Source organism: Bos taurus, chromosome 8 (assembly GCF_002263795.3).
Source record: "Bos taurus isolate L1 Dominette 01449 registration number 42190680 breed Hereford chromosome 8, ARS-UCD2.0, whole genome shotgun sequence".
NCBI lineage: Eukaryota > Metazoa > Chordata > Mammalia > Artiodactyla > Bovidae > Bos > Bos taurus.
In genome coordinates, this window is record NC_037335.1 from 52,740,781 (window position 1) to 52,768,706 (window position 27,926).

The window sequence follows — 27,926 nt, forward strand, 5'->3', positions numbered from 1 at the left end:
CCTGAACTTACTCTAATCAACAAAGAAAACTTCCCCTCGCTCAGCCCAGGAGTGGGGCTTTACTCCATGCCAAGCTATCCTTCTTTCAGTTATCGATACTGACATTTCCATACTCAATAATCTCTCTATCTCTCCTCTCATCTCCATTTTACCTGCCCTCCTAACAGATCTTGTGCACAGCTGCTCTCCTGAGATCACAGGTGTTACTCCTATTTTAGAAAGAGCTATTTACAAACTTTCAACTTCATCAACCTTTCCTGGGTATTTTTGGAAGTTGAACATAGAAAAATGTAACTGCTTAAGTGGCAAAATTTGTATTCTTCTCTTGCTTCATGGGCAATGGTAGCTTTATGAATGGGGTTTCCATATTAGATTTGGACAACACTAAAACCTGTTTTACAGGCCACCATATAGGAAGCCTATGTTCAGTTCTGAATTTTTGGATTGGAGGGACTTGGAAAGATCTCTGTCTCAAGGCATGACTACCCCTAACCAAATCTGATTATCCATGTAGGGCTTCCAAACCAGTTTCCCATAAGCCCTGATGGATGTACAATAGCTTCTCTGGTCCTCACTGTTTGTTTCTCAGGCTGTTATTCTTTCGGGGTAGGAATTTAACAAATGTTTCAGTTCTAGAACCACGTGGAAAGTGTTAGTCTGGAGGAGGGTATATTACAAAGAGAATGATTCAGACACACATTCTCTGTGTGTCTAAGAATTTAAAAGCTAGGAGACTAAGAAGGAAAAGACATGCAAGTTCACACAAAACAGTAGGGTAAAATCCATGCGCAATAATCATGGAATTTCAGAGACAGGAGTAGTTCCTCCACATGTGGGCCGAGTAGATGAACCTAGAAGTCTCCACACAAGAGATATTGGGACTGGATCTTGTGGATAGGCTGGAGATGGAATGGTGATAGGTGACATTTGAGCTCTCCTGTTTCTTTCCTCCCTTCTTTGTCCCCAACCCCCATGCCCACTATCAAGACTTATTCTGTTCTACTCTAGGAGTCAGAATCTACTTGGAGCTTATGAGGGGCACCATTTGGCCTGATCCCTGTCTTCAAACTGCCACTGCCCATGAAGGAAGGGGACAACTGGAAGAAAAAGGCACCAGCTTCCTTACATCCCACTCCAACCGGTCCACCTCTGTAGATCTAGATAGAAGCTTGCTCTTGCTAACAATGGAAGTGTTGTCATAGAAACCACGGCCCAATATTGGGACCATGACCTAAGGCTGACTAATCAGATGTAGATTTAGCTTTCTGAAAGTGCTTCTGCCAGAGTTGACTCTATACTGTTCAGATGAGAGAGCCTCACGCTTTCTTCAGCTCACTTTTATTAACTTGTACTGAGGGCAGCAAGGCTGCAGATTCTCAATCATGAGGAATGACGTGATAACCTATCACAGGGTATGCTGGTTCTTCATGAGGCACCTCACCAGAAGGTTCATATCTTCCTCCATTTTCAAGTACTATGCCTTTCTTCCATGTCTGCAGCTCTATAATTGCCTCTCTTCTTTCCATCCTAGACAGTTTCAGTCCATTCTATTTCACATGGACTACCAACTTCCCATCTTGCCTCCCATCTCTTCCACACCACTGCCAGTCTATTGCCAATCACAACTCCCTACTCAAAAAGAAAAAAAGCACTGGCTTCCCAATTTGATGCAAATTTCTTTGACCCTCAGGACTTTCCACCATTTAGATTAACCCACCATTAGCATCTCCAAATGTTCTACCTTTCGGATGACATGAGCTTCTAGGCTCCCAAGTCTTATAGACAGTTCTCAAGAACTGTCTTGATTTATATAAACTGTCATGGTTTATATTCCCTTCTGCTGAAATGCTTCTTCCCCCAACTAAGCCACCATGAATCCTGTATCTGTTCCTCCACAACCAAAGAGAAGGAGTGAGGCTCTCCCTCATTTGAGGGCCCAGGGCCCCTCAGTTCCACCTGTTAGGGAATTGACTTTAAGGTGGGCTACAGGCCATGGGGTCACACAGAGTTGGACATGACTGAAGTGACTTAGCTCTCATTCATTCACTACCCTTTGAGAGCCATTAGTTTTGCTTTTGCATCACATGGAGTCTTTAGGGGTAGATAGCATCTTGTTCATAATAAATGCACAAGCTCTGAGAAGAGAGTTCAGTCTCCTTTCTCCCAAATTTCTAAGGGTTGTAAAGGAATTAAGAAATGCCACCTTACCCTTAAAATAGAAGAGCAGTAGAATTTTTTTGTTTTTGTTTTGTTTTTTAATTCTGAGAAATGTAAATACAAGGACGAGCTTTAGCAAAGTGTTAGTCACTTAGTTGTGTCCGACTCTTTGCCACCCCATGGACTGTAGCCCGCCAGACTTCTCTGTCCATGGGATTCTCCAGGCAAGAATACTGGAGTGGGTTGCCATTTCCTTCTCTAAGGGATATTCCTAACCCAGGGATTGAACACCGGTCTCCTACACTGCAGGCAGATTCTTCACCATCTGAGCTACCAGGTAAACTCAGATTTAACTAAGGGCTTCTCAAAGGCCCTGGGATGAAAGGAAATGCACTAGATCAAGAGCCGGCCCCCCTGGGGAACTTCCCTGGTGGTCCAGTAGCTAAGACTCCACGCCCCCAATCCAGGGGGCCCGGGATCCACCCCAGGTCAGGGAACTAGATCCAGCATGTCACAACTGGGACTTCGCATGCTGCAACTAAAGATCCTGAGTGCCACAGCCAGCGCAGCCAAATAAATAGAATATTTAAAAGAGCTAGGCGACCTGAGTTCTGATCCTGGCACAGTCACTGACTGTGATCTTGAGCCAGTCCCTCACTCCAACTAGAGCTCACTTGCTTGCTTATAAAGTGAGGAAGTGAGTAAAAAATGAATTCTATGATTTTTTTCAGCTCATATTATCTTAGCAATCGAAACTCAGGAGGGAAGAATAATATGGAGAATCACGCATCAAAATCACAGGCAAATTGGCTTAACTGAGCCCTCACATGATCATCATGTTCAGACAGGGGACTCCACTCCTGCCTCTTCTCCTGCTATGTTTGTATACCTATCTACCATACCCTATGATTCCTGCCATTGTTAATCCAGAAACAAAGCTGCAACCAAATATTGTTTGTTAATTCTGATGCAGGCAGGATACCAGGCACAGAGTCTATCCTTCACTACTTTTCCGTCTGCCCCCTCTTATCCCTTCCCCTCTCCCCCAGCTACCCTACTGACTAGACTGGGTGAGGAATTGAGAACCCATCCCAAATTCAAATACCGCTCTAGCAGGAAGTTGATTCGAGTAAAGCCTCTGTCTGCAAAATCTTGGCAAGGCAAAGCAATTCCAGGCTAGGTAATAAGAAAAAACAAGCTTTTATTTGCTATAGGTGAACTCAAGCTTTCTTGTCATAACCTATATTGAGTACCTGAACTTATGTACAAACCCTCCACTGTCTTCTAGCTAGCTAGAAAATATGAAGTCTAAAGGTCAAAAAAAGTACTGTGATCCTTTACTTAATATGAGATAAATCCTTCCCTGAGTACAAAAATATTAAAGAATGAAAATCCAAATGGAAATTCACTGGAAAGTACCAGAGAGAGCCCTAACCATTGGGAAAAAGTTAATTTGACTTCTTGTTAATAGGAAGGAGAAACTGGCTCATTACCCTTAAGCACCTACAAAGCTTCAGATCTTATTTAGGATGCAAAGGGTAACTTTGCATTACAAAGAAATCTCCTGAGGATGTTTCAAGTGTTGCTGACTGTGAATAACAACAGCCAACAGCCTCAGATTATTTATTTGTCTTTGAGTTGCAGAGTGAAGTCCAAGCTGCTTTTAACTACAGAGCTTCTACTGGCCCGCATAAGTGTAATTTACTGATACAGACACTTCCAGAAAGGCACTTTCTGCCTGCCAGATAACCTGTCTCTTTAAATTAAGAGAAAGATCATGGGTCATGTTTTTTTTATTACAAGGAAGTTTAATCTAATGATTCCAGTTTTTACAATGTGTGAATGTGATCAATCATGATTTTAAGAAAACTCTCAAATGAACATTTTGAAATGGACTCATTCAGTGATGCCTTCTATTTTTCTCTCTAGGAGGGGGTCGGGGTGGGGGGGACCATCTGGCGGGAAATGAGCCCAGAAGCTGTGCCCAAATAGCAATTTACATAAGATCCACACAACATTAACAGCTCCTATGAAAGAAGCGAGGTATGGCGGGGTGGCAGTTTATAGAAATCATGTCCTCCACCCTTTAAGTCACTATGACCAGTATTCTGATCTCAGGCAGAATCACACTTTAAACCACTCCTTTTAGATGGGAGTTTGGTTTTTCGTTTCCACATAGGAAATTCATAACCTATGCATTTCTTGTTTGAAATTAACCAGGGGATAACTTTTTTTAGTTTCTAACATAACTTAGCTTTTCAGTGAAATACTGATATTCTCTAAGTATCATTTTCTGTCTTGATTTTGAAAAAAAGCAATAGAGAACAACATAAGCCCATTTTTAAAGATGACCTATTTCTGCAGCTTAGAACTTGGGTAAGATTTAAAGGTTACAAGATCTATCAGAAATAAAAAGAAGTGCATGTTACTAGCTTCAATAACTATTAGTAATTACATAAAAAATTAAAATGCCATCATATCAGGGCCACTCTGCTTGTCAAATAATCCAAATAACATTTCAATACCCATTAGGTTAGAGTCCTAAACAGTTTCCAAACTGTCATTTCTTTTGATTTTCTATCTCCATTTTCATCACAGACACGAATAAAAAATCTTTATAGCTGTGCAGAGTCTATTTACCTAATTACCTGATTGTCAAGGGAGGGGTAGGAGATAGCATGCAGGACCATAAGCCCTTCCAGTATGAGTTGATATGGAATGAAACGCAGCTGCCAGCTGTCACTTGCAAGGGACTGGGCAGAGCTCTGCATCCTGTCACTCCCTCCCTTCTTGCCCCTCCAACTTCCAAGCTGCAATAGCCCAGTCTGTGAGCGTATCACTCTCCATTGCAACCCGACCTCCTTCAACGACCCTCCTAAAGCCGCACCAGGACCCACACCTACCTTCTGAGGACAGAGGAGGCTGCAGAGTGAGAAGGATGCTCGGTTAAGGCTCCTCAGCATCCCCTGTCTGGAGCAGTTAACTGGGAATACAGAGTCGCCTCCATTTTCTGGTCACGTGACCATGGGCACATCTAAATACGGAGGATCACCGGTCTGCCAGATCTCCCAGTGAGCCCTCACCACCGCTGCCTGCTTCTGTGAGGGGAAGGAGCTGGGGCTGTGATGAGTTTCATTTGGGAATATAGACTACATCAGTCAGGGTATGGAGTCAGAAATGCCCCTCTCTTGATTTTTGTGTCTGCTCAGAAATACTGTTGTCACTCCTGTTCCTAAATAAGACTGAATGTGAATGGGCTCAGAGCACAGACTGGAAGCAATACAGTTCCCCCGAAACCTCTTAAAAAAAGAAAGAAAAAAAAAATCCTTCGGCTACACAGCACATACAGTAAGATAATAGTGTCGTTATTTTCATTTCACAGACAGTGGTCAAAACCATAATAAAAATGGACTATGGAGGCATAGTGAGATACATAAAGAAATCCAACTAGAGGTTCTAGAGAAAGTTAGGATGTTTGCCCAAGATCAATACAGCTTTGGTTATTGAGAAACAAAGGCACGTGACCAGTAAGCACTTAGACCCTGGAGTCAGAGGTCCTGAGTTTGAAATCTAATTTCCACTACTTATTAGCAACTTTGGACCAGTAGTTACTAAACTACAGACTGCTGACTCACAAATGGATAATAACAGTACTGTTACTTTAAAGCAAGATAATCCAGGTAGAGATTTTAGAGAGCCTGGGTTAAAAGAATTTATTAGCTACTAATAATTTATTAATTCTAAAAATGCCAACAGAAATATTTGATGGAGTTATGTCAAATATGAATGAAAAGCATACATTCATTAGTATCATCTTCAAAGGAAACATATATTGTCAGACAAATCAAACAAAGACTCCTGATCACAATCAGGCAACATATCAATGTGCAAAGTAACTACAGGCACCACCTTCAGAACTAGGTTGTCAGAAGTCCCATGTTACATCATCTTTTTGTTTCTTGTGGGAGATAGTGGGTAGGTGAGTTGGGGAGGGTGCTATGGTAGAATAGGGCAGTTTGGGGTCCTCTCCAATTGAGCTAACTCCAGTAAAAGAGGAAAGTGAATTACTCAATGGAAGACCTGGCCATAGTAAATATTTAAGAAATGTTAGCTCCTAGTCTTAAAAATGAAGGACATTTCATGTCTTTCCCACAGCTGCTGGGGGCGGTAAGAGGGCAGTAGGGAAGGCAGAAGAGGAAGAAGTGAATTTTTATACCTCTACTTAAACTAAAAGCCTACAAAAATTCTCCCAAGTGATGAGCAGTTATGAAAATAATTTCTCATATGCTTTCTATTGTTTAGTTATGGAGAATTGGAGGTGGGGCCCCTAGGGGGTCATGACTTTGCAGGGTTCAGCAAAAACCCAGTGCAGTTTCCAAAGTCAAGCTGAGCCAGAAGTCACCAGAGAAGAGATGGCTCCAGAATCGGCTGTACCCTGGGTATCCAGGGTGAAGCCTAAAAATGGGGTCTCTGCTTTGTGAAGTGCTGGCTCATTAGGGGGTCCCTCCTCAGGTGGAAAAATGTAGTGGTCGGAGCTGCAGAAAGAGGAGCTACATGTTGTAGAACAGACACTGTAAGTGAACCTGTCCTCAATATCTAACAATATACGCTGCCATGTGTAGCTAGATAGTAGTGGGAGCTGCTGTATAGCACACAGAGCTAGCTGGGTGCTGTGTGACAACCTGAAGGGGTGGATAGGGGAGTACGAGGGAGTCTCAAGAGGGAGTCTCAAGAGCTATATATATACATATAGCTGATTCATGCTGTTGTACCGCAGAAAACAACACAACATTGTAAAGCAATTATTCTCCAATTAAAAATAAATTTTAAAAAAGTCAACAGTTGACATGGAAAATGATTAAGTTATTGTTATCAGGTCCATCATAGATACCTTTAAAACATTAAGTTGCACTTCATTAAATGGGGAAGTACGGGACATCTGTTACAAACAACAGTGTTTCCTCTTGTCTTGCAGGATCTTCTCTCAGACTGTGTCAAGGCAAAACAGCCCTAGCTCAGTGACAGCTGGGCATCTGAGAATATATACTGTCTTGTTCATTTCACTGGAGCAGTTACAATTATTTTTTAAAAAAAGAATTGCTGCTTAAATGTAATAAGTAGCTTCCTGATTATTATATAGATGAAAAGGACATAGTAGATGTTAATCCTGGGGACTGTTAGTTATTCCTTGAGAGCCTAACACTTTCAAATTATTATGTAATGAATTGAAGTTGGAAAAAGCAATAATATGAAAGGTCTTTGAAGATGATATATTGCCAAGTACTACTTGAGTTGATGTAACAGATGACTAAGTAAATAGGCTAATTTCCCCCCTGGAGATTTAAACTGGTATAGGCAATGGGTAACAAAAGCAGAAACAAAAACAAAAACTCAACAGGCACACCTGTTTTTCTCCATGAGGCTGAGTGAAATGGGTAACAGGACTCTAAGCAAACAGAAAAGCTGTAAGAATCTTGGAAGAACTATAATAAAAAGTATGAGAATATCAAAAATAGGTAACTATGGTCTCAAAAGAAAGACGGATTTTTGCAACATTAGAAAAGATGCATATTCCTATTATGAACTGAATATGTCCTCCTAGAATTCTTCAGTTGAAATCCTAAACCTTGCCCTGTATGATGCTTTTAGGAGATGGGACCTTCGGAAAGGAATTAGGATTAGGTGAGGTCATGAGAGTGACATGAGTAGGAGCTCGCTCTCTCTTTCTACTACATGAGGATTCAATGAGAAGTTGGAAGTACGAAACCTGGAAGAGGGCTCTCACCAGAACACAACTACGCTGGCATTCTGACTTTGAATTTCCAGCCTCTAGGACTTTGAGAAAGAAATTTGCGTTGTTTATAAGCCACCCAGTCAATCTATGGTAATTTGTTACGGCAACCTGAACTACGTACGTCACTGCCAAACTAAATTGAGCATGTCTCCTTTGGAAAGGGAAGCAGCAAACACTAGTAATTATCTTCTTCATTAAAAGCAAATTATGTTGGACAGACTTGACTTTCTTTTCCATTCCTTCATTGGGTGTATTTATGGGGCCCCTAAATATGTGGCAAGTGCTGTTCTAAGCACCAGGGGTATAGTAATGAACAAGCAAATCAAATGTGTGCTTTTCTAGAGGGTCCATTCTCAAGGTGGGGACAGACACAACAAAATCAATTAGCTAAACAGAAGACCTTTCCAGAGAAGGAACAGTGGTAGGAAGAAAACAGAGCAAGGCGGTGGGATAGAGCATGGCTCTCAACCCGGGCACTGCTGGCCCTTGGGGTTGGATAACTCTTGTTGTGGGGGGCTCTCTTGTCCACTGTAGGAAGTTAGCAGCATGTGTGACCTCTACTCATTAGATGACAGTAGTACTGGCCCCAGTTGTAGCAATCAAAAATGTCTCCAGATATTGCTAGATGTCCCCTAGGTGCGAGGGGCAAAAGTGCCCCTGACTGAGAACTAGAATAACTTGGTTGTATACAGTTATTACTACTCTAGATGGAGCAGTTATAGGAGGTTTCTCTGGAGAACCACAAATGACGAGAATAAGCCAGCCATGTTAGGAGAGTTCTAGATTGAGAATAGGGCTGGCACGAAGTCACCAAACTGGAAGAGTGTGATGTGAAGGACTGAGGGCTGATGGAGGGAGTGGTCTTGGTGATCAGAGATGTAAGCAGTAACTGGGAGACTTATTAATGAACGCATGTGGAGTCTATAAAAAATGGTACAGATGAACCTAGTTCCAGAGCAGGAATAGAGATACATAGAGAACGAATGAATGAACATATAGATACAGGGGGGAAGTGGAGGGTGGGACCACTGGAAGGTTAGGTTTGACATAAATACACTACTATGTGTAAGACAGATAGCCAGTAGGAACTTGCTATAAAGCACAGGGAGCTCTGCTCAGTGCTCTGTGATGACCTAGATGGATGGTGGGGGTGGGGGTAGGTGAGAGGGAGGTCTGAGAGAGGGGATGTATGTATACATATAGCTGATTCACTTTGTTGTACAGCAGGAAGTATCACAGCATTGTAAAGCAATTATATTCCAATTAAAAAAAAAAAAACAGGATAAAGAAACTGTGTGTGATCCTCTGAAATACGATAAGGTACATAGTTCTCAGCTGGCTGGGCTTAATCCAGGGTACGGTTTGGAACACATAAAGGAACATATGCATGACGTATTTTTCACTCAGTCTAACATAAATTCTAATTCTCAGTTGATCAACATTTCAAATAGTTTAAGTGAATTAAAAATTTTACTCCCTGGAAGCTGAACAGCCACATGTAAATCGGTGAAGTTAAAACACACCCTCACATCATGTAAAAATAAACTCAAAGTGGCCTAAAGTCTTAAATATAAAACACGACACCATAAAACTCCTAGAAGAGAACACAAGCAAAACATTCTCTGACATAAATCATACCAATGTTTTCTTAGATCTGTCTCCCATGGCAATGGAAATGAAAGCAAAATAAACAAAAGGAATGTAACCTTATAAGCTTTTTCACAGCAATAGAAACCATGAACAAAATGAAAGACAACCTATGGACTGAAAGAAAATATTTGCCAATGGTGTTCCCAAGAAGGGCTTAATTTCCAAAATGTACAAACAGTTCATACAGCTCAAAAAAAGAAAATAAAATAAACAAATCAATCTAAAAATGAGCAAAAGACCTAAATAGACCTTTCTGCAAAGAAGACATACAGATGGTCAATAGGCACATGAAAAGATGCTCATCATTGCTAATTACTGCTGCTGCTGCTTCTAAGTCGCTTCAGTCATGTCCGACTCTGTGCGACCCCACAGACGGCAGCCCACCAGGCTCCTCTGTCCCTGGGATTCGCCAGGCAAGAATACTGGAGTGGGTTGCCATTTCCTTCTCCAATGCATGAAAAGTGAAAGTGAAGTCGCTCAGTCGTGCCTGACTCTCAGCGACCCCATGGACTGCAGCCTACCAGGTTCCTCCGTCCATGGGATTTTCCAGGCAAGAGTACTGGAGTGGGGTGCCATTGCCTTCTCCTGCTAATTACTAGAGAGATGGAAATCAACACTGCAATGAAGTGCCACCTCACACCAGTCAAAATGGCCATCATTAAAAAGTCTTCGAATACCAAACTCTAGAGAGGATGTAGGGGAAAGGGAACCCTCCTACACTATTGGTGGGAGTGTGAACTGGTACAGTCATCATGGAAAACAGTGCAAAGCTTCCTCAAAAAAACAAAAATAGGGTTGCCATATGATCCAGCAATCCTACTCCTGGGCATACATCTGGACAAAACTATAACTTGCAAAGATACATGCACCTCTATGTTAATAGCAGTACTATTCACAGTAGCCAAGACACGGAAACAATCTAAATGTCCATCGACGGATGGATAAAGATGTGATACATACATATAATGGAGTACTACTCAGCCATGAAAAAACAATGAAATAATGCCACTTACAGCAGCATGGATGGACCTAGAGACTATCGTATTAAGTGAAGTCAGAAAGAGAAAGACAAATATGACATATTACCACGTATATGTACAGTTTAAATTTGACACAAACGAGCCTATCTATGAAACAGAAACAGACTCATGAATATAGAGAACAGACCGGTCGTTGCCAAGGGGGAGAGAGGGTGTAGGAGGGATGGATTGGGAGTTTGGGATTAGCAGATGCAAACTCTTATATATAGAATGGATAAACAAGAAGGGCCTACTGTAACACAGGGAACTGTATTCTATATCCCATGATAAACCATAATAGAAAATATAAAAAAGAATGTATATATATATGTATAACTGAATCACTCTACTATACAGTAGTTAACACTGTAAATCAACCCTATCAATCAACTATATTTCAATAAAATAAACTAAAAAAAACAAAAACAAAAACCTCCCAGCCATTACCTAGAACCAAACTCTCTTATGTCAACAGTTTTAAAAAGCCACATCCTTTAGCCAACAGTTAAAATGAAGGGAAAATATTTTAATTTCCTCCATTGGTATAGCCTGGATTTCTACAAAGGGTGACCTAATCCTAGAGTGACTTTTTGACAGCCTTTGTCTTAAAGGAACTCTCATAAGTATCTTGAAAACAAATCCTCCAATGCACTGGAGGCATACCAAACTGATCCTGTATGTATATATAACTCAGCCCACTTTTCAGAACCTAAGCTTCCATCACTCTCCAATTAAGCCAGTTATGCTGCCTAGCTTCTCTTTGCTTCTTCAGGTCCACTTTCCAACGTGTTCTACCTTGCTTTTCTCCCTGGAAGGCTCCCTCCCTTCACTCTCTAAATTCCACTTGGTTTTGATCCATGAGGGCCACTGGAGGGAGATCAGAGGAGGAAGGAAGGAGGCCTCCTTCTTCCAGAATGCCTCAGGCTGACCATGCCCTGCTCCTTGTTGAATGGCCCTTTCTACCCAAAGTTCTCATTCTGGGTCTGGGACTCACCGCTTCCCCTCACTCCTGAGGCCTAGGAATAACAACAGCTGGGTTACCCCACGATTCCTTGTGAGTTCCTCAGAAGTTGCCACTGTCTTTGTAAATACTCCCTTTATTAAATATTTCTTCAATTATCTTTATTCAAATGTGTCATCTCTTTCCTGCTGAGTCCCTGATACACTAGTACATTTTGCTTTCAAAAGACATGACTTCTTGTCCTCCTCAAAGCCATCAATTATCATGGAGGAGGTCTTTTTTTCTGACCTCAGGTTTGACCTTTTGCCCATTTCAGCCAGAGAAGTACCTTGGATCCTTGGATTTCTCCTCAAGTTAGAAGCCAACACAGCACAAAAGGGCTCCTCTGTGGGTGTTTCCCCCACGAGACAGCTGGGTTGTATCACCTCATCTTAGTGCCCGTGGTTTTCTCTCACTATAAAATTCCTCACCACAAAATACCACATCTGGGACTTACCTGGTGGTCCAGTGGCTAAGACTCCTCGCCCCTAATGCAGGGGGCCCAAGTTCGATCCCTGGTCAGGGAATTAGATCCTACATGCCAGCTACTAAGAGTTATTAGCATGCCACAACTAAAGATCCTGTGTTCCACAACTAAGACCCAGTGCAGCCAAATAAATAGAATATTAAAAAAAAAAAATATATATATATATATATGTACAGATATAGATATTTACACCAAGGTGTCTGATTCTCTCACCTCCCTCTGGCCTCCAGCTACTGGAATTGGTGCCACACCTCACAGATGAGAAGCAGCTCACTGACATGGCAGTAGCCATGATGGATTTGCTGAGGCAGGAAGTAAGTGCTCAAGTGTGAAAAGAGCCCAGTAACTGGTCACATGACAGTGTGAAAAGTCAGAGGTGAGTTCTGACTCAGTTATCCTCAAAATCTCCCCTTGGAAACTTTGGCTCTTGAACTTGAAACTTTCCATGGGACAACAGGAGAATAGGAATAAATACATCAATCTATAGAAATTGAATCTATAGAAAAAGTTTACTCTCTGTCTCATTTGACAAGCACTGAGCTAGAAGGGAGAAGACTTAAGTTCAAGTCTTAACTTTACCATTTTCTCATTTCTGGATGACATTAAACAGCTCTCTTATTGACTCAATTTTTTTATCTATGAAATTGGGATAATAAAACTTGCCATGTCTATTGCAAATGGAAACTGGATGGACTAAAGAAAATATATTTGTCTATCTGCCAGCACTTATTGGAAGTCTACTCTGGGAAGGGCTGGCCAGAAGTGCAGAGGTGGCTGGGGCAGAAGTGGAATGGAGGTGGGGGAGACACCAAAATAACTAAAAAAAAAAAAAAAGAGAGAGAGACTAAGGCCTGAATGAAGTGCCAATTTAAAGGACATTAAATGACACTTAATTATCACCACCAGGTCACCAAATATAACACACCAAGTGATAAAATATAATTACAAAAATAAATGAACAGAGTCAGTGCCAAGTTTGGTCTTCCAGGTTTGGTTCAGGGCAAAACCAGAAAACAGTAAATAAACAAGGGAACACTGTAGTTTACAGAGTATCAATTTACCTTGGAGAAAGGGCAAATGTTTAGAACTGGGATAGAGCCCATTCAAACAGCAAGACCTAGAGAGGAGGCAGTATGAGCTCAAAGAGCCTGATTCTTCTGAAAGCCCAAACAGATCATTAACCAGCCTTGAGAGAGAGTGGACGGATTATTCCTTTGCCCGTTTTTCATTTTCAACATTTACATGGGTGTAAGACCCAATGTACTAACTTCTCAACCAGAAGTCATAGACAGAAAATGTTGATTTCAGAAGGTCTCATGAAAAAAATGTAAAAAGATCTAATGGTGTCACTTAAAAGGAGAAAGACAAATTCTTTCTCATAGTCTTGTTAGGGAAAAAAGGGCCCCAAAGCACTAGTTTAAAAAGAAAAAAGAAAGCACAGAGATCACCGTAAGAAGCAGGTCATGGGGAATATGAAATATATTGTATTTAAAAGGTCTTTCTTATTTTAAAAAGTGAAAGTCACTCAGTCGTGTCTGACTCTTTGCGACCCCATGGACTACAGAGTCCATGGAATTCTCCAGGCCAGAATACTGGAGTGGGTTGCCTTTCCCTTCACCAGGGGATCTTCCCAACCCAGGGATCAAACCAGGTCTCCCACATTGCAGACAGATTCTTTATCAGCTGAGCCACAAGAGAAGCCAAAGAATACTGAAGTGGGCGGCCTATCCCTTCTCCAGTGGATCTTCCTGACCCAGGAATCGAACCAGGGTCTCCTGCATTGCAGGTGGATTCTTTACCAACTGAGCTATCAGGGAAGTCCTTTTCTTATTTTGCTGCTGCTAAGTCACTTCAGTCGTGTCCGATTCTGTGTGACCCCATAGACAGCAGCCCACCAGGCTCCCCCGTCCGTAGGATTCTCCAGGCAAGAACACTGGAGTGGGTTGCCATTTCCTTCTCCAATGCATGAAAGTGAAAAGTGAAAGTGAAGTCGCTCAGTCGTATCCGACTCTTAGCCACCCCATGGACTGCAGCCCACCAGGCTCCTCCGTCCATGGGATTTTCCAGGCAAAGTACTGGAGTGGGGTGCCATTGCCTTCTTATTTTAGGGAGTATCAAATAACTCACCTCACAGGGCTAGGAGACAATGGGATTGACAAATATACTACTATATATTAATATAAATAGATAATAAGAACCTACTATATAACAGAGGGATCTCTACTCAATACTCTGTTATATATGGGAAAAGAATCTAAAGCATGGATACATGTATAATTGATTCACTTTGCTATACACCCGAAACTAACATTAACTCTAAACCAACCATACCCCAAACTGAAAGATACAGCTCCATAAATATAAGGATTGCTGCTGCTGCTGCTAAGTCGCTTCAGTCGTGTCCGACTCTGTGCGACCCCATGGACTGCAGCCCACCAGGCTTCTCCGTCCATGGGATTCTCCACGCAAGAACACTGGAGTGGGTTGCCATTTCCTTCTCCAATGCATGAAAGTGAAAAGTGAAAGTAAAGTCGCTCAGTCGTGTCCGACTCTTAGCGACCCCATGGACTGAGGCCCACCAGGCTCCTCCATCCATGGGATTTTCCAGGCAACAGTACTGGAGTGGGGTGCCATTGCCTTCTTAGGTTACTTCTAAACATTCTGTTTCAAAAGGACACGTGACAACAGCTCCCCCTCTTTTCCATCCCTCTCCTCGCTTTCTCACCCACTGCCCTCTGCTGCATTAATCTACAAAAGACTCAGCAAGTATTATCAGCTTTCCTAGTCTTCTTGAAAATTATTTCCTTTTATCATCCCACACAGCTATATCCTTGCCCCACACCTATAGAAAGCCAACAGAGTTGTATAGCAATCATCCCATTTTTACATAATTCCGATGGTGAATTTACAAACGTTCCATCCTCTCTTAGTTCCATGCTGTTAGTATATAGTTCAGATTCCTGAATATAACCTCTGATAATGCTAGGAGGCAAGTTGGACAGGCTATGGTGCCCAGTTGTTTGGTCAAACACGAGTCCAGATGTTGCTGTGAAGATATGTTTTAGATATGATCAACACTGAAGTCAGTAGACTTTGAGTAAGGGAGATTACCCTCTGGAATGGGGGTGGGCCTCATCTAATCAGTTGAAGGCCTTAAGAGCAAAGTCTGAAGTTTCCTGAAAAGAGAGGAACGCTCTTCAGATCTACCACAAGGAGACTCTGCCTGTTTCCAACCTGTTGCCCTGCAGAATTCTGACTCAAGACTGCAACAACTCTTGTCTGAGTTTCTAGCCTGTTAGCCTGACCTATAGAATTCAAACCTGTCAGCCTCTAAAACAGTATGAACCAATTCCAATTCCTTAGAACACTTTCCCCTCCCTCCCTTCTCCCTCTCTCATACATATATATTGCTCCTATAGGTTCTGTTTCTCTGGAGAACACTAATACCATTTACCCTTTCTTCACGTGACATTCTTGCAACCACACCTTCCTTAAAATAAACATATACATGGTTCTTTGCTTTAAGAAAGCCTGTGTGCCACAGATTACTCTGCAGATGCTCTCTGTGGCCACACAGGAAAGACCAGGCATATGCTTCACTCTCAGGGGAACTGGCGTGCAATCCCAGGTGGGTCTACAACTGGAAGATGACCAAGCTGTTGGCAAATGCATCTGGGAAGATGAATCCTAGGAACTAGAACAAAATGGTGAAGATATCAAGGGAGACTTTTATTTCCCAGCACTCACAATAAGTTTTGTTAACAAGAGACAGTAGGTGGGGTATGATGAGAAAACATATCTTTCCAATGCTCCCTCAGATTCTGAAAATATGGTTTACTGCTCTCCAAACAGTGTGGGAGCTCAGAGAGGGTGTGGCTGGGTGATGTGAGGGCAAGAAGTTAGTTTGCAGTTGGTATATCATCTTACGTATACTATCAGCCTACTTTTATTTCTGAAGATCAGATTTTAATATATTTTTTTCTAGATAGTCTTGGTTTTGGCCTATGATTAGATGATGCGTCAGACATCTCCAGGTTTTTGGTGTGAAAAATATGGCTATCTTCTCATTGCTTCTGTGATCGCCTTCCAGTCTCCAGATTTCCTTTATGCTGCTCTCCCCCAGTTAACTCAGTAGCCTCTCACCCATTTCTTCACCTTTCCAGACTATGACCTTCCTTTAATGCCTGTCTCAAATTGCACCTCTCAGGACCGCAACATGACTTCTGTAGGTCTTTTGCATTTTGCTTCCATGGGCTTCTTCTCTTACTAAAACAAAACAAAACCCTAAAACTTTGTTTCACATCTGCATTGGTATAAAGAAATATAATCCACACCAGAATATAAATCACATAGGAATACAATCACTTTTTCTTTTGATTTGAAAAGAAAGTTAAAAACTTCTCATGGGCCTTTTAAAGTGTCATGGGTCCTGGGCACCCTGCCTCCTGATGTAGCTGGATAATAAGCCATCCTTGTTCCTCCTCCATAAAAGTATTCTACACAATTAACACACACACATATATATAAAGTCTAAAAAATAGTACTGATGAACCTGGAGATGCAGATATAAAGAAAAGACTTGTGGACCCAGTGGGGGAAGGAGAGGGTGGCGCCCATGGAGAGAGGAGCACTGACATTAATACACTACCATGTGTAAAACAGCTAGGTAGTGGGAAGAGCTGCATAGCACAGGGGGCTCAGCTCTGTGCTCTGTGATGACCTAGACAGATGGGATGGGTTGAGGGGGCTGCGAGGGAGGCGATATATGTACACATATAGCTGATTCACGTTGTATCACAACACTGTAAATAAATTATCCTCCCATTAAAAAAAAAAGTATCTACACAAATGCCTCTCTCTTAATTTACTAGCATTAACATATACTCCAGACATAAAGAGGCTCTTTCAAATCCTTGCTTCTTCTCTTTTTAACTATAAACCAGAAAAGCAATTCAAACTTCCTAAACATCAGTTTCCTACCTTGTATAAGCCTTACCTCATGCGGTTGCCATGGTAACATGTGACTCTGCATATACAATGCTTAGAACCTGGTCCAGGGCAAATATCCATAACTGGTAGCTAATTATATTTAAACAGACACTGGCCATCAACTATCTTGATTTAAATATCACACTATTATCTACCTTTTCATTTACATTGAACTCTTTTATCAAATAACTCCTAGAGGGATGGGACTAAGTTTCAGACCAGCAGTTCTCAAACTACTGTGCATCAGAATGCCCTGGAGGAGGTACTGAAACAGAGGAGTGAAGTTCCTGATTGAGGAGGTATGGGGTAGAGCAAGTAATATACCTTCCTAGCAAGTACTAGATGATGCTAGGGCCTGCTGGTTTTAGGGCCCCATTCAGAAAACCACTGTTTTAGATAATTCTACATCCTTCCAAAATCTAGCACAGAGAAAAGCTTTCAAATACTTCAGAGTAAATTATTTAGGTAAAAGGAGAAACAAATCCCAGTGGGAAAATCTGTCCCCTTCCCCAGTTGTGAGAAAATGTTCATTCCTGCAGGGGCTGAGCAGAAAGAGATGAGCAAAGAAATCTCATTAAAAGGGGGAAGTGGCACCACTGAACACTATCATCTGCTGGATTTCAGCGGCATGTGCAAAATGCAGACAAGAAGCCAAACAATAGCTCAGCCAACTCAAGGCTGCCTGTGTTCTGAGCTCAATCTATAACAGTGCCAGCAGGGCCGCTGGGATCCATCTGCTACTCTCTTTCTGATAACGGATCTTAGGTCTCTCTGGAAGGAAACAGCTTGACAGGAAGAAAGAAAGATTAGGCCAACTGAAAATGTCTGGATTTATGAAGCTGCACTTGAACAGGGCACAGCTTTTAACTCTTGATAGCACTTTGCTAACCTTCAACATTCCTCCACTGTTCTTTCTGATTTCTCTGTTCCTTTCATGGAGAAATGTGAATGTCAAAGTTCTCTGGACATTTTCTATTGATACACAAATTAAAGTTGCAGGATTCAGTATTGAAGGAAGACTTGAGATCCTCCAGCCCAAGGCACCAATTTTATGGATGAGGAAACTTAAATCTAGGGTTAATTAAAACACGTAATTGGCAGTGGTAGAACCAGGCTGAAATCCAGCTGCCTTGACATGCAGAGGGCATATGGGTGTATAAAGCCCTTTATGCTCCTAAAATAATTAGGAGAAAGATACCTAAATGTCCATCAGCAGAGGAATGGATAAAGAAGATGTGGTACACACGGACAATGGAATATTACTCAGCTATTAAAGAACAATGCCATTTGCAGCAACATGGATGCACCTAGAGATTATCATATGAAGTGAGGTGAGTCAGAAAAGACAAATATCATATAGTATCGCTTACATGTGAAATCTAAAAATAAATTATATAAGTGAACTTATTTACAAAACAGAAACCGACTCACAGACTTCAACAACAAATTTATGGTTATCAAAAGGGAAATGTTGTGGGGGAAGAAATTAGAAGTTTGGGATTAACATATACATGCTGCTGCTGCTGCTGCTAAGTCGCTTCAGTCATGTCCGACTCTGGGTGACCCCATAGACAGCAGCCCACCAGGCTCCCTCGTCCCTGGGATTCTCCAGGCAAGAACACTGGAGTAGGTTGCCATTTCCTTCTCCAACGCATGAAAGTGAAAAGTGAAAATGAAAAGTGAAAGTGAAGTAGCTCAGTCATGTCCTACTCTTAGCAACCCCATGGACTGCAGCCCACCAGGCTCCTCTGTCCATGGGATTTTCCAGGCAAGAGCACTGGAGTGGGGTGCCATTGCCTTCTCCGCATATACATGCTACAGTATATAAAAATAGATAATCAACAAGGACTACTGTATAGCACAGGAAACTCTACTCAATACTCCGTAATGACCTATATGAGAAAAGAATCTGGAAAAGAATGGATTTATGTGTATATATAAGTGGATCATTTTGCATACAACTGAAACTAACATAACACTGTAAGTCAACTGTACTCCAATATAAGCTAAAAACTAAACTTAAAAAAATGAGTAAGAAAAAGGTACTTTTTTCTCCATTACTTTAAGGAGGAAACATGTAACTTAAGATACTTTTCACAACATGTCCTTTTGTCCCTGGAAGCAGGGGTGCTTTATCAGAGCAAGTGAAGTGAAATGAACCACCCTAAATAGTTTTAGCAGGGCCTGGAAACTTGAGAGCAAGAACGATGTCCACTGGCTACCCAGAAACTTGGCCAGAGCAGACTCTCAAAATCCAAACAGCAAATGAATGAATGAATTACTGGTTTGATGGTTATTTGCAAATTTTCAGTCAATTAAGGAATGCACGTTTCACATTAAGATTTTAAGCCTGCTATGGAGTCTCCTCATTCCCACTCACATAAAAACAGAATCACCTTTTCTATATGCTGGAAAACACAGGTTTTGGGGGTGGAAAACTGAATCTCAGAGCGCCCACTCTGGTTACTTAATTCTCGGCAAGTTATAGAAACTTTCTGAGCCCCAACTCCCCACCCTCCACCAGTATGTATAAAAATTAAAACCTACCACCTGAGGGCTGTTGTAAGAATTAAGTAAGATAATGTGTGCAAACTGCCTTGCACTATGAATAAATGTGTATCTATTCCCCTCCAGTACCAATTAACTATTTAAAAGTAAAACAGGTATTGAGTAGATGAAGGAAGTTAGGTAAGTTAGATGAAATCAGAAAGGTAAGTGTAAGACTGTGGATGGAAACTAAAGTGCCTTTTTTGGCTGAAAATGTACACAAATCTCATTATCCTTATGGTTATCTAGCAGCTGCTTTCACTGATGTTATGCTTTGCAATACATGTAAGCAAAGCTCCTATCATCTAGATATTCTTCATACTCCATAATCCCTCACAGGTTCCCCAGTCCCTAACAAAATAGTTTCCAGGAAAAAAATAAATGTTTTTTTTGCTTACCCATTCCGTCTTGGTTTCCTTGTTCTGGGCTCAAGAAACTCTGTCTCCTCCTCCATTTCCATTTCAGGGATTATGTTTTGTGGTGAAAGCATTTCCCATTCATTGTCATGGGTGACAGGCTGCAACATAACTGCATCAGGGCCAGCTTTGCCTCGGCTCTTGCTCCTCCGTGATTGGCTGCCCAGATCAGAGGCTTCCCCTAGTGCTAAAGATTCTAGAGGCTTCATTTCTTCCAGAATCTGTATTTGGGGGCTCTGGCCCAAGCTGTGATCAGAGGCTGGCTCCACAGCCTCACCAGACCATCCAGGTCCTGAGTCCATGGTCTCTGATGATGGATCACTAACCTCACTACGGCCCAAGACCATCCAACTCTGGTCTTGCCCAGGGCTTTCAGAAGATGATCTCTTATCATCTTTGGAAGACATTCTTTCTGTAGATAGATGATTTCTTTCATTTAAGGAAGCTGGTTGACCTGTGTCCGGGGAGCTGGCTAACTGAGTTTCTGGCAGCCCTTTTTCCTCGGAATCTACGTGAAGCTCTTCTAATTCCAATGTGATTTCTCTAGCTTCACAGGCCTCTGGCTCTGGCAGTGAATTTTCTTCATGGTTTACAAGTATGTAATCCATGTGCAATGCATGACGATCTTCTTTCTTCTCAGTGTTCCTTTCCTCCCCATGTTCTGATTTTACCTGCTCAGGCTCTTTGGTAGGAATTATTTTTTCTTCTTCCAACTCTAATATTCCCTCACTGGCACCTAGAAGTGAAAAATGAAGGTGAGAAGGAGAGAACAAGGCTTCATTAACACATTATGTGACTTGTGATCTTTGCAAATGATCTATCTAAAGAGAGAGAGTTTAAAAAATACTTTTATTTTGTAAAAAAAAAAATACTTTTATTTTGTAGAGCTGTTTAATTTGCATGCACTCTCAAGGATAGTTATTATATAAGCAGTAGATATTACTGCAGTAAGTCAAGACTTGGTTAAGCATGCATTGCAAATGTAGTTAGTTCCTCTGTACCAACACTGGTAGGAAGAGTACATTTTACAAATTGAATGAAAGCTCAATTTCTCAAGCCTGGAGGAATGAAAGGCTTCTTACCACTTGGTGGTCCTATGTCTCCACCTGCTGGTGAATCTGAACGATCTGTTTCTACTTCCCAGTCAATGTGTGATGGAGACAACTCAGGGTTGGCATCAATTCTGACAGGCAAAGGAACAGACTCAGGGTCTTCGTGAATGTGCAGTACAACTGGCTGGCCTTCGGGCTGTCTGTCTGTGGTCTCAGCATGGTTTTCCTGGTTTCTTTCATCAGGAAGGGCAGAAAGCAGTATCTCTGCTGCTTCGCTCCCCAGAGACTCATCCTCTGGAGTCCCAGATTCCTCTGTGGTTTTGATGCCAGGAGTAGGTTCCGTGAGATAGGATAAATCAAAGGGAGGTGTGTAAGGTGCCAACTCATGCTTCAGGGCATCTTCTTCCAAGGGAGGGTCAACACCATAAACAAAGTGTTCAGGCTCTTTCATTAAGTCTTCATCAATATTTTGGCCCATGACATCATACTCAAAGTCACCCCACGAGGCTTCAGAGGAACAGATATCATGCTTCCCTGTCTCCCCATCAAATGGCGTTTCAGGAATGCCTTCTGATAATGTCAACTTACTCATGTCATCTATTGTTCCCGTGGATGTGTTGAGACCCGAGGCATCGCTGAGACTGTGGTCGAAGGCAGCTTCACTGACATCCAGACAAGTGTCCGAGGCTAGCAAAGCATCAGGAACCGTGGCAGGATTCTCAGTAACAGAGGGCTGCTCATGGTCCAACAAGTCCCCTGCATCGGTCTGCCTCTGAGGAAGAAAGTCTTCTGATATCGAAGATCTACTGTCGTCCAGAGTTGTCTCTTGGTAAGTTACACAAATACCAGTTTCCACATTTTCAATCATTGAGATTGTTCTGTCAACAGGTTCCAAAACTGGTGCCATATCTGGGTTGGCTCCTTGTTCTGATGCTTTTAAGCCTGCATTGTTTTCACCATTAATTTCAGAAGGTTCAGGAAAACACTCGTGAGAGGAAGGCTGAGATGAGTCATTTGTGTTTGTCTGCTCGCTGACTGGAGGCAGTGGAATGACATTTTCAGAGGACAGTTCTGAAGTATAAGGGACAAATTCCTGCCCAGGCTCCTGTCTGGATTCTTCATCTATCTCTGGCTCAGTGAGATATAACTCACTGGCTTCCCTTTCAGGTCCCAGCCCAGCATCGATGTGCTGCTTAGTCTCTGGCTTTACTTCATAATCATGACAAACATCAGGGCTGTTGGAAGCCTTGGAATTGCTGTCGTGGTCACAGTGAGTCAGTATATCAGGATTCTCACCATCTGTCTTCACACTGAAGGGCTGTTTCACACCCATCCACAAGTCGGGCGAAGATGAGGCCAGGTGCCCACCCTCTTGGAAGTTGCCGTGTAAAATATCTGGAACAAACGTGCCCTGGGGGCCCTCAGTAGGGGTAGAGTTACTCCATTCAGAGCCTGACTTGTTCATCATCTGGGTGGGAGAACTGACAGCAGGGAAATCTTCAGAGGTCATGTTTGAATTTGTCATTTCACTTGGGTGTGATTTTTCTTCTTCCCACCAATTTGTTTCTTGACACTCAGTTGTTGCTACACCAGATACAATGCATCCATTTTCATCTGCGTAAGTACAAGACGAGTCTGGCTGGTCCCAGGCAGACAGCACTGAATTCTGACACTGTTCTTGCGTAGGCACTTCAGAGGAGAGTTCGTCACCGGCAGAAGACATGAAGGTTTGTTCTCTGGAATCTGTGTCTTTAATTTGTTCCAATATTACAAGTTGGTTAAGCTGATCAGCTTCTGGGTCTGGCTGCCTTGGTTGAATGTTCCAAAGCTGCTCGTGGGCATTCTCCCCATTATGATCTAGAAAGGGTGACTGATGGTTATCATTGAAAGGATTGGTACCATGTAGTGCCAGGGATTCAGTATCACCCTGAATGGGCACTCCCCAAGGACCCATGTTTTCGCACACTGAGGAATTCATTTCTAGCACAGCACTTGAGTTAGATAATTCTCCTTCAAATGCACTCTCGATTGGTCGTCCTTCCTGTAGGGAGGGCTTCCACCACTCCGTGCTCTCAGTTGAGAAGTCAGCCATTTCCAATTTAGAGTAATTTTCATTATTTGGTTCAGCTTTGGGAGATATTTGCCATATGATATCTCCTGTCCTCCCTATTTCTGGAGAAGACCTTGTCTCCTTATCGACTGATGTTACCTGTAATTCAGTCTTCCTTACTGGTGAGAAATTCCAGTGATCAGGGCTGCTTTGTTGATCATCACAGGATGGGTTTGACTTATTCTCATTCTCTGCTTGCTCTGGACTGCCTCTATAGACAGAACATTGCTCAGATTCAGGATCTGCTGTGGCCAAGGACTTATTAGATTTATTCAATGAATCCCAAGCTCTGAGTTCACTCGGAGCCACTTGACAAGTATCCGAATGGATCTCTTTCTCCACTGGCTCTTCATAGCCTTCACCATCATCAGAACCTGAGCTTGTTGAAATGAAGCTGGTGTCCTCTGGCTGTACAGTTTCAGGAAGATCACGTTCATTTTTCTCCTGATGGCTGACCACTAGCTTTCTTTCCTGATACGCATCTGAATATTCAGAATATCTACCTGTTTCTGGGCTGGATAAAGAAGAAAAGGAATCACCATCTATTGAGTCACCCCAAAACTCTAAAAATTTAGGAACCTTGTGATCTAAGCTCCTTTCAAACCTGTCCATTCTGTTTTTCTCCAAACCCTGCATTTCAGCAACTACTTCTGTATGACCATCAGTAGTCATTAGTTCAGATTCTTGGCGATTCTGTGTACTCCAATCATTTTGATTTTCCTTCTGATGCCCAGTATTGAGTCCTTGGTCCCAGGAAGGCAATGTAGCTGAAGAATCATTTATGTCAGGACTAGATGCACTTGAAAGTGTATACTCACTAGAAATACTATCTCTGTCATCATTTCCTGATAAATTGGCTCTTGGAGGGCTGTTTTCAGTATTTCTAACTTCGAGATTCATAGTTATCTCAGAACTTGCACCACTGACCAGCACATCACTGTCGTTAGGGCCATCCCAAGAGTCAAGGCCTTGGGGACATTCATCAGGTGGCTCTTGGTCAATTTTCTCTGGCTCCAGAATGTCACATTCTTCAGCTTTCTCCACATCCACTTGAGGTAGACACACACTTTTTGTGGAATTCAGCCTACCTGGAATTTCAGTAGTTTCACTTGAATTTCTTCTGGGGCTTATGAGGAGCTCTTCACAGGTCTCTCTTGCTGGCAAGTGATCTTCGGACACCTCTGTTTGCACATCACAGGGGTCTGGAGTGTAAGACCCCTTCTCCTGCTCTAATACTTCCTGGGGTTCCTTGGTCTGAGGACTGGAAGTCACTGAAAAATTTCTGATTTTGCCTGGTTCATTGGAGATTTCTTGATGATCAGATGCAGCTGGGGATGGGCATTCCTGGCTACCTGGCCCTTTTCCAGAAGGTTCTGAGGTTCCATCCATTAGCTCATCACTGGAATTCTCCCTATCAGCAGCTCCGTGGAATTCCTTCTCACTTTCCTTTTGTCCATAGCTCGGACCCTTCCAGGGATCTGAGCATGCAAAATGCTCTGGATTCTCAAGTCTGGTCACCAAATATGCCGAATCACTTGGCAGGGTTCCTCTGCATGTGTCCTGCTTGTCAGGATCGATTGTTTCAGACTCACTGGCTTCAGAGGCTTCCAGCACGTCTGCAATGTGACTATCCTGAATTTTTTCTAATGAGCTGGTTGTTTCAGGAGGTGATCTGCTCTGTTCTGTATCTGTAGCATATGATGGGCTAGGTAATATTAATGATGACATGGCATTATCTCTCATGACAGAATCCCAAATACTATTCGCGATCAGCTGCCCACTTTTCTCATTCAGCACGTGGTATTCATCAGGAGCCACGTCCAGGCTGTGCTCAGAAGAGGCAGGGAGTTCCCAGTCTGACTGATTTGCCTCCTGATACTCCACGCCCCAGGGTTCTACCTGTCTCACTGAAAATCGGGTTTCAGGTTCGCTACCTTCCGCCATGTACCCTTGTGCCTGACCTTCACCAGTGATGGCCACGCCCGCACTGCAGTCATCCCAGTCCAAGTCATTGTCCATATCCGAGATGGTTGCAGTAGACTGAGTGTCCTCCAGAATCACTCTGTTCCACGTGTCGAGGCTGTCAGGGGCTGCCTGCCGGGCGTCAACACTGCTGTGCAGAAGTGTGAGCTGTCGGTTCGTCTCGTTGTACAGCTGCATCATGCTGGGGTCGTCATAACTGGACTGGCTGCTTTCCCCCATGTCATCCTCAAAGGAGACATTCTGATCATCCGTGGGCTCTACTTGGAGTAGATCTTTATCTGGGCTATGGGTGGCATTTATTTCTGTGCCACCATCTGCCTGAGATGAAGCCCACATTTCCAGGTTCCCAGGACCTGAACTCATTCGATTTCTTGGTGGCTGCTGCGGGGACTGAGGAGGCATGTCAGCGCCCCCTGCAGTACAATTAGCATCTTGTGACTCAAAACCCTCCTCTTTAGTGAGTGGCTTGTCTTTGGTTTCTTTCTCCTCTTTGGCCAATGTTGGTGAAGTATAAGAGTCAGAGGTGGAGTAGTTGGTATCTAAGGGGGAGGGCATTGAGTCTTCCCTGACGTTGGATGCACTGTAGTCAGAACATTTATAGGATAAGAAGGAGTCCTCCCAAGGTGCTGGGACATCTGAACCTCCTTCCTTGTTACTCTCCTCGAAAAGATTCCAAGAATCTACATTTTTGTACATTTTGCCCCTAATTGTTGGGTCCACCACACTGTTCTGATGGTCCTTTGCTGGCTTAGAACTATTCCATGGATGATCCAGATCAGATGTGGGATTTCCAGATATGAGAATATCATCCCTGGGGTCATGGTTCTTCTTGCCCCAGATTTTTTGAACCGCTTCATTATTTGCCTCACTGGGTGAACTGTCCACGAGGTCTTCTGAAGGGAAAGCAATCCCACTTTTGGCCATGGCCCACTCGTTTGGGTCTCTCACAGAAGGTGTCTCGTTGCTCGTTGGGTGCAGATTCCAAGTATTTTTCAAAGCTTTGGCATCACCTTCTTCACCAAATGCACTCCAGGCTGGGAATGACGCTGCAGCAGCTGGTTCCTCATCCTCTGTGGGGTTTCCCCACGGCTCAGGCATGGCTGTGGGAGAGCGGTCAGAACGCCACAGGGCAGCGAAGTCTTCTATCAGGTGGTTTGTTCCGTGAGGAGAAACATTCAGCAAACGTGATTTCTCAGGGGGCATGTCCTGAAACTGGAAGTTTTTCTCATCTGAGTCTTGAATATTCTTGTTGCCCAGCCCAGATTGACCAAATTCTGACTCCCAGGGACTTGACTTTGGGAAGTCGAGATTCTTGGGTTGAAATATAGAGTCTGAGGCTCTTCTATCAGCTGGGCTTGGCTTATGATCTTTCCAGGACTCAGGGCTCTGGAAGACAGATTCCTGTTTGCTGGAACTCCATGCATCCACGATGTTTTTAGAGTCGATTTCCAAACCATCCCACCAGCTGCTGCATCGCGCCCGGGTTAGAGGTGGCCCTGGGTGGCCTGTGTTGACTGTCTTGGGGGTCACGTCTTCTGAACAGAGCAGAGCTGGTTCTTCAGTGGATGGTGAACTTTCCACAAAGCTGTTCATAGGTGTTGGTGGGATCCTCTTTCCAACAGTTTTTAGACTTTCTGGAGAAGGAGATTCATCTTGCATAAAACCTGTCAGGCTCAAATTTCTTTCAGAATTATCCCCGGGACTTTCTTGTCTCTGGACAAACTCCTCATCAAATTCCACGAGGCTCTCTTTGCCAGCCCCTGACAAGAGAGAACTGGATGAATAATTAGGCATGTCCATCCCCCTCCTGTCAAGTTCTTTAGACCCCATGGTGAGCTGTCCTTCTGAGGAATCGCTGTTGGGGAAGAAGTCATCTGTTGGGGAGTAGTCTGCAGAACGGGAGGATGGTTGAGACTGCCCAGAAACCCTGGGTGCTGGGTCAAAGTTGAAAAGGTCGAATGATTGACCATGTTCTCCAGAGCGGGCATGCTCCTCCGCTACTGCTCCTTCGGGGATGGGACTGTAGGAGTCAAACCCTGGGAGGAGGCTGTGGTGAGGCCCCGCCCCTTCTCCCACAGGGCTGTCGTCACTGAGGAACACGGAGCTCTCCTTGGATGAGCGGCTGCTCCTGATGGTGGCCAGCCCACTGTCTGGGCTCACCAGGTCCGCATTGACATCCACCTGGGCCTGGTTAGAATCGCCGAGATCAGGAGGATTTTCCAAGAAATTCACGGAGCTGGGCTGTGGCTCTACATCAGAACCATACAACTCCATAATCCCTGAAGATCCCTGGGAGAGGGGGGCACTGCCTGCCACCGCTTCTGTGGAGGATGTCCGGCTGTTGGAGGCCATCTCCGGACACCTCCTGTTGATGACTTCCTTGACAAGGAGAACCACCTGATCACAAGTCACTGAAGGGTTCTCCTGCTGGTACACCAGGATCTCATCACAGCCACACTCAAAGGGTTCCAGCTCCAGGCAAGGGTTCTGGCACTCTTCCAGTTCACAGCAGATCTGTTGGGGAGGAACAGGGATTTGTGTGAGCACTCAGGTTCTTTTTGCCCTTTGCAATTTGTCTTTCTTAATTTTTTGTAATATAAAATTAATCTGTGTTCATCTGTCTAGAAAAAAAGACAGAACTGAGAATAGTAGAATGAAAAACACACCAAATTCCACTTAATTTACCACCACATTCTCTAATCCAACCAAACTGGCTTTTTGT

The 27,926-nt window shown here is 43.2% G+C and overlaps 1 protein-coding gene across 1 annotated transcript in view; it reads right to left on the reverse strand.

Annotated features, from left to right (window-relative positions):
* Positions 1 to 27,926, reverse strand: part of PRUNE2 (prune homolog 2 with BCH domain) — a 290,504-nt gene that overhangs the window by 66,660 nt on the left and 195,918 nt on the right. Inside the window, 2 exon segments of the mRNA XM_059889462.1 lie at positions 20,042 to 20,795; positions 21,142 to 27,718. Of these exon segments, the coding sequence (XP_059745445.1) occupies positions 20,042 to 20,795; positions 21,142 to 27,718 (7,331 nt within the window).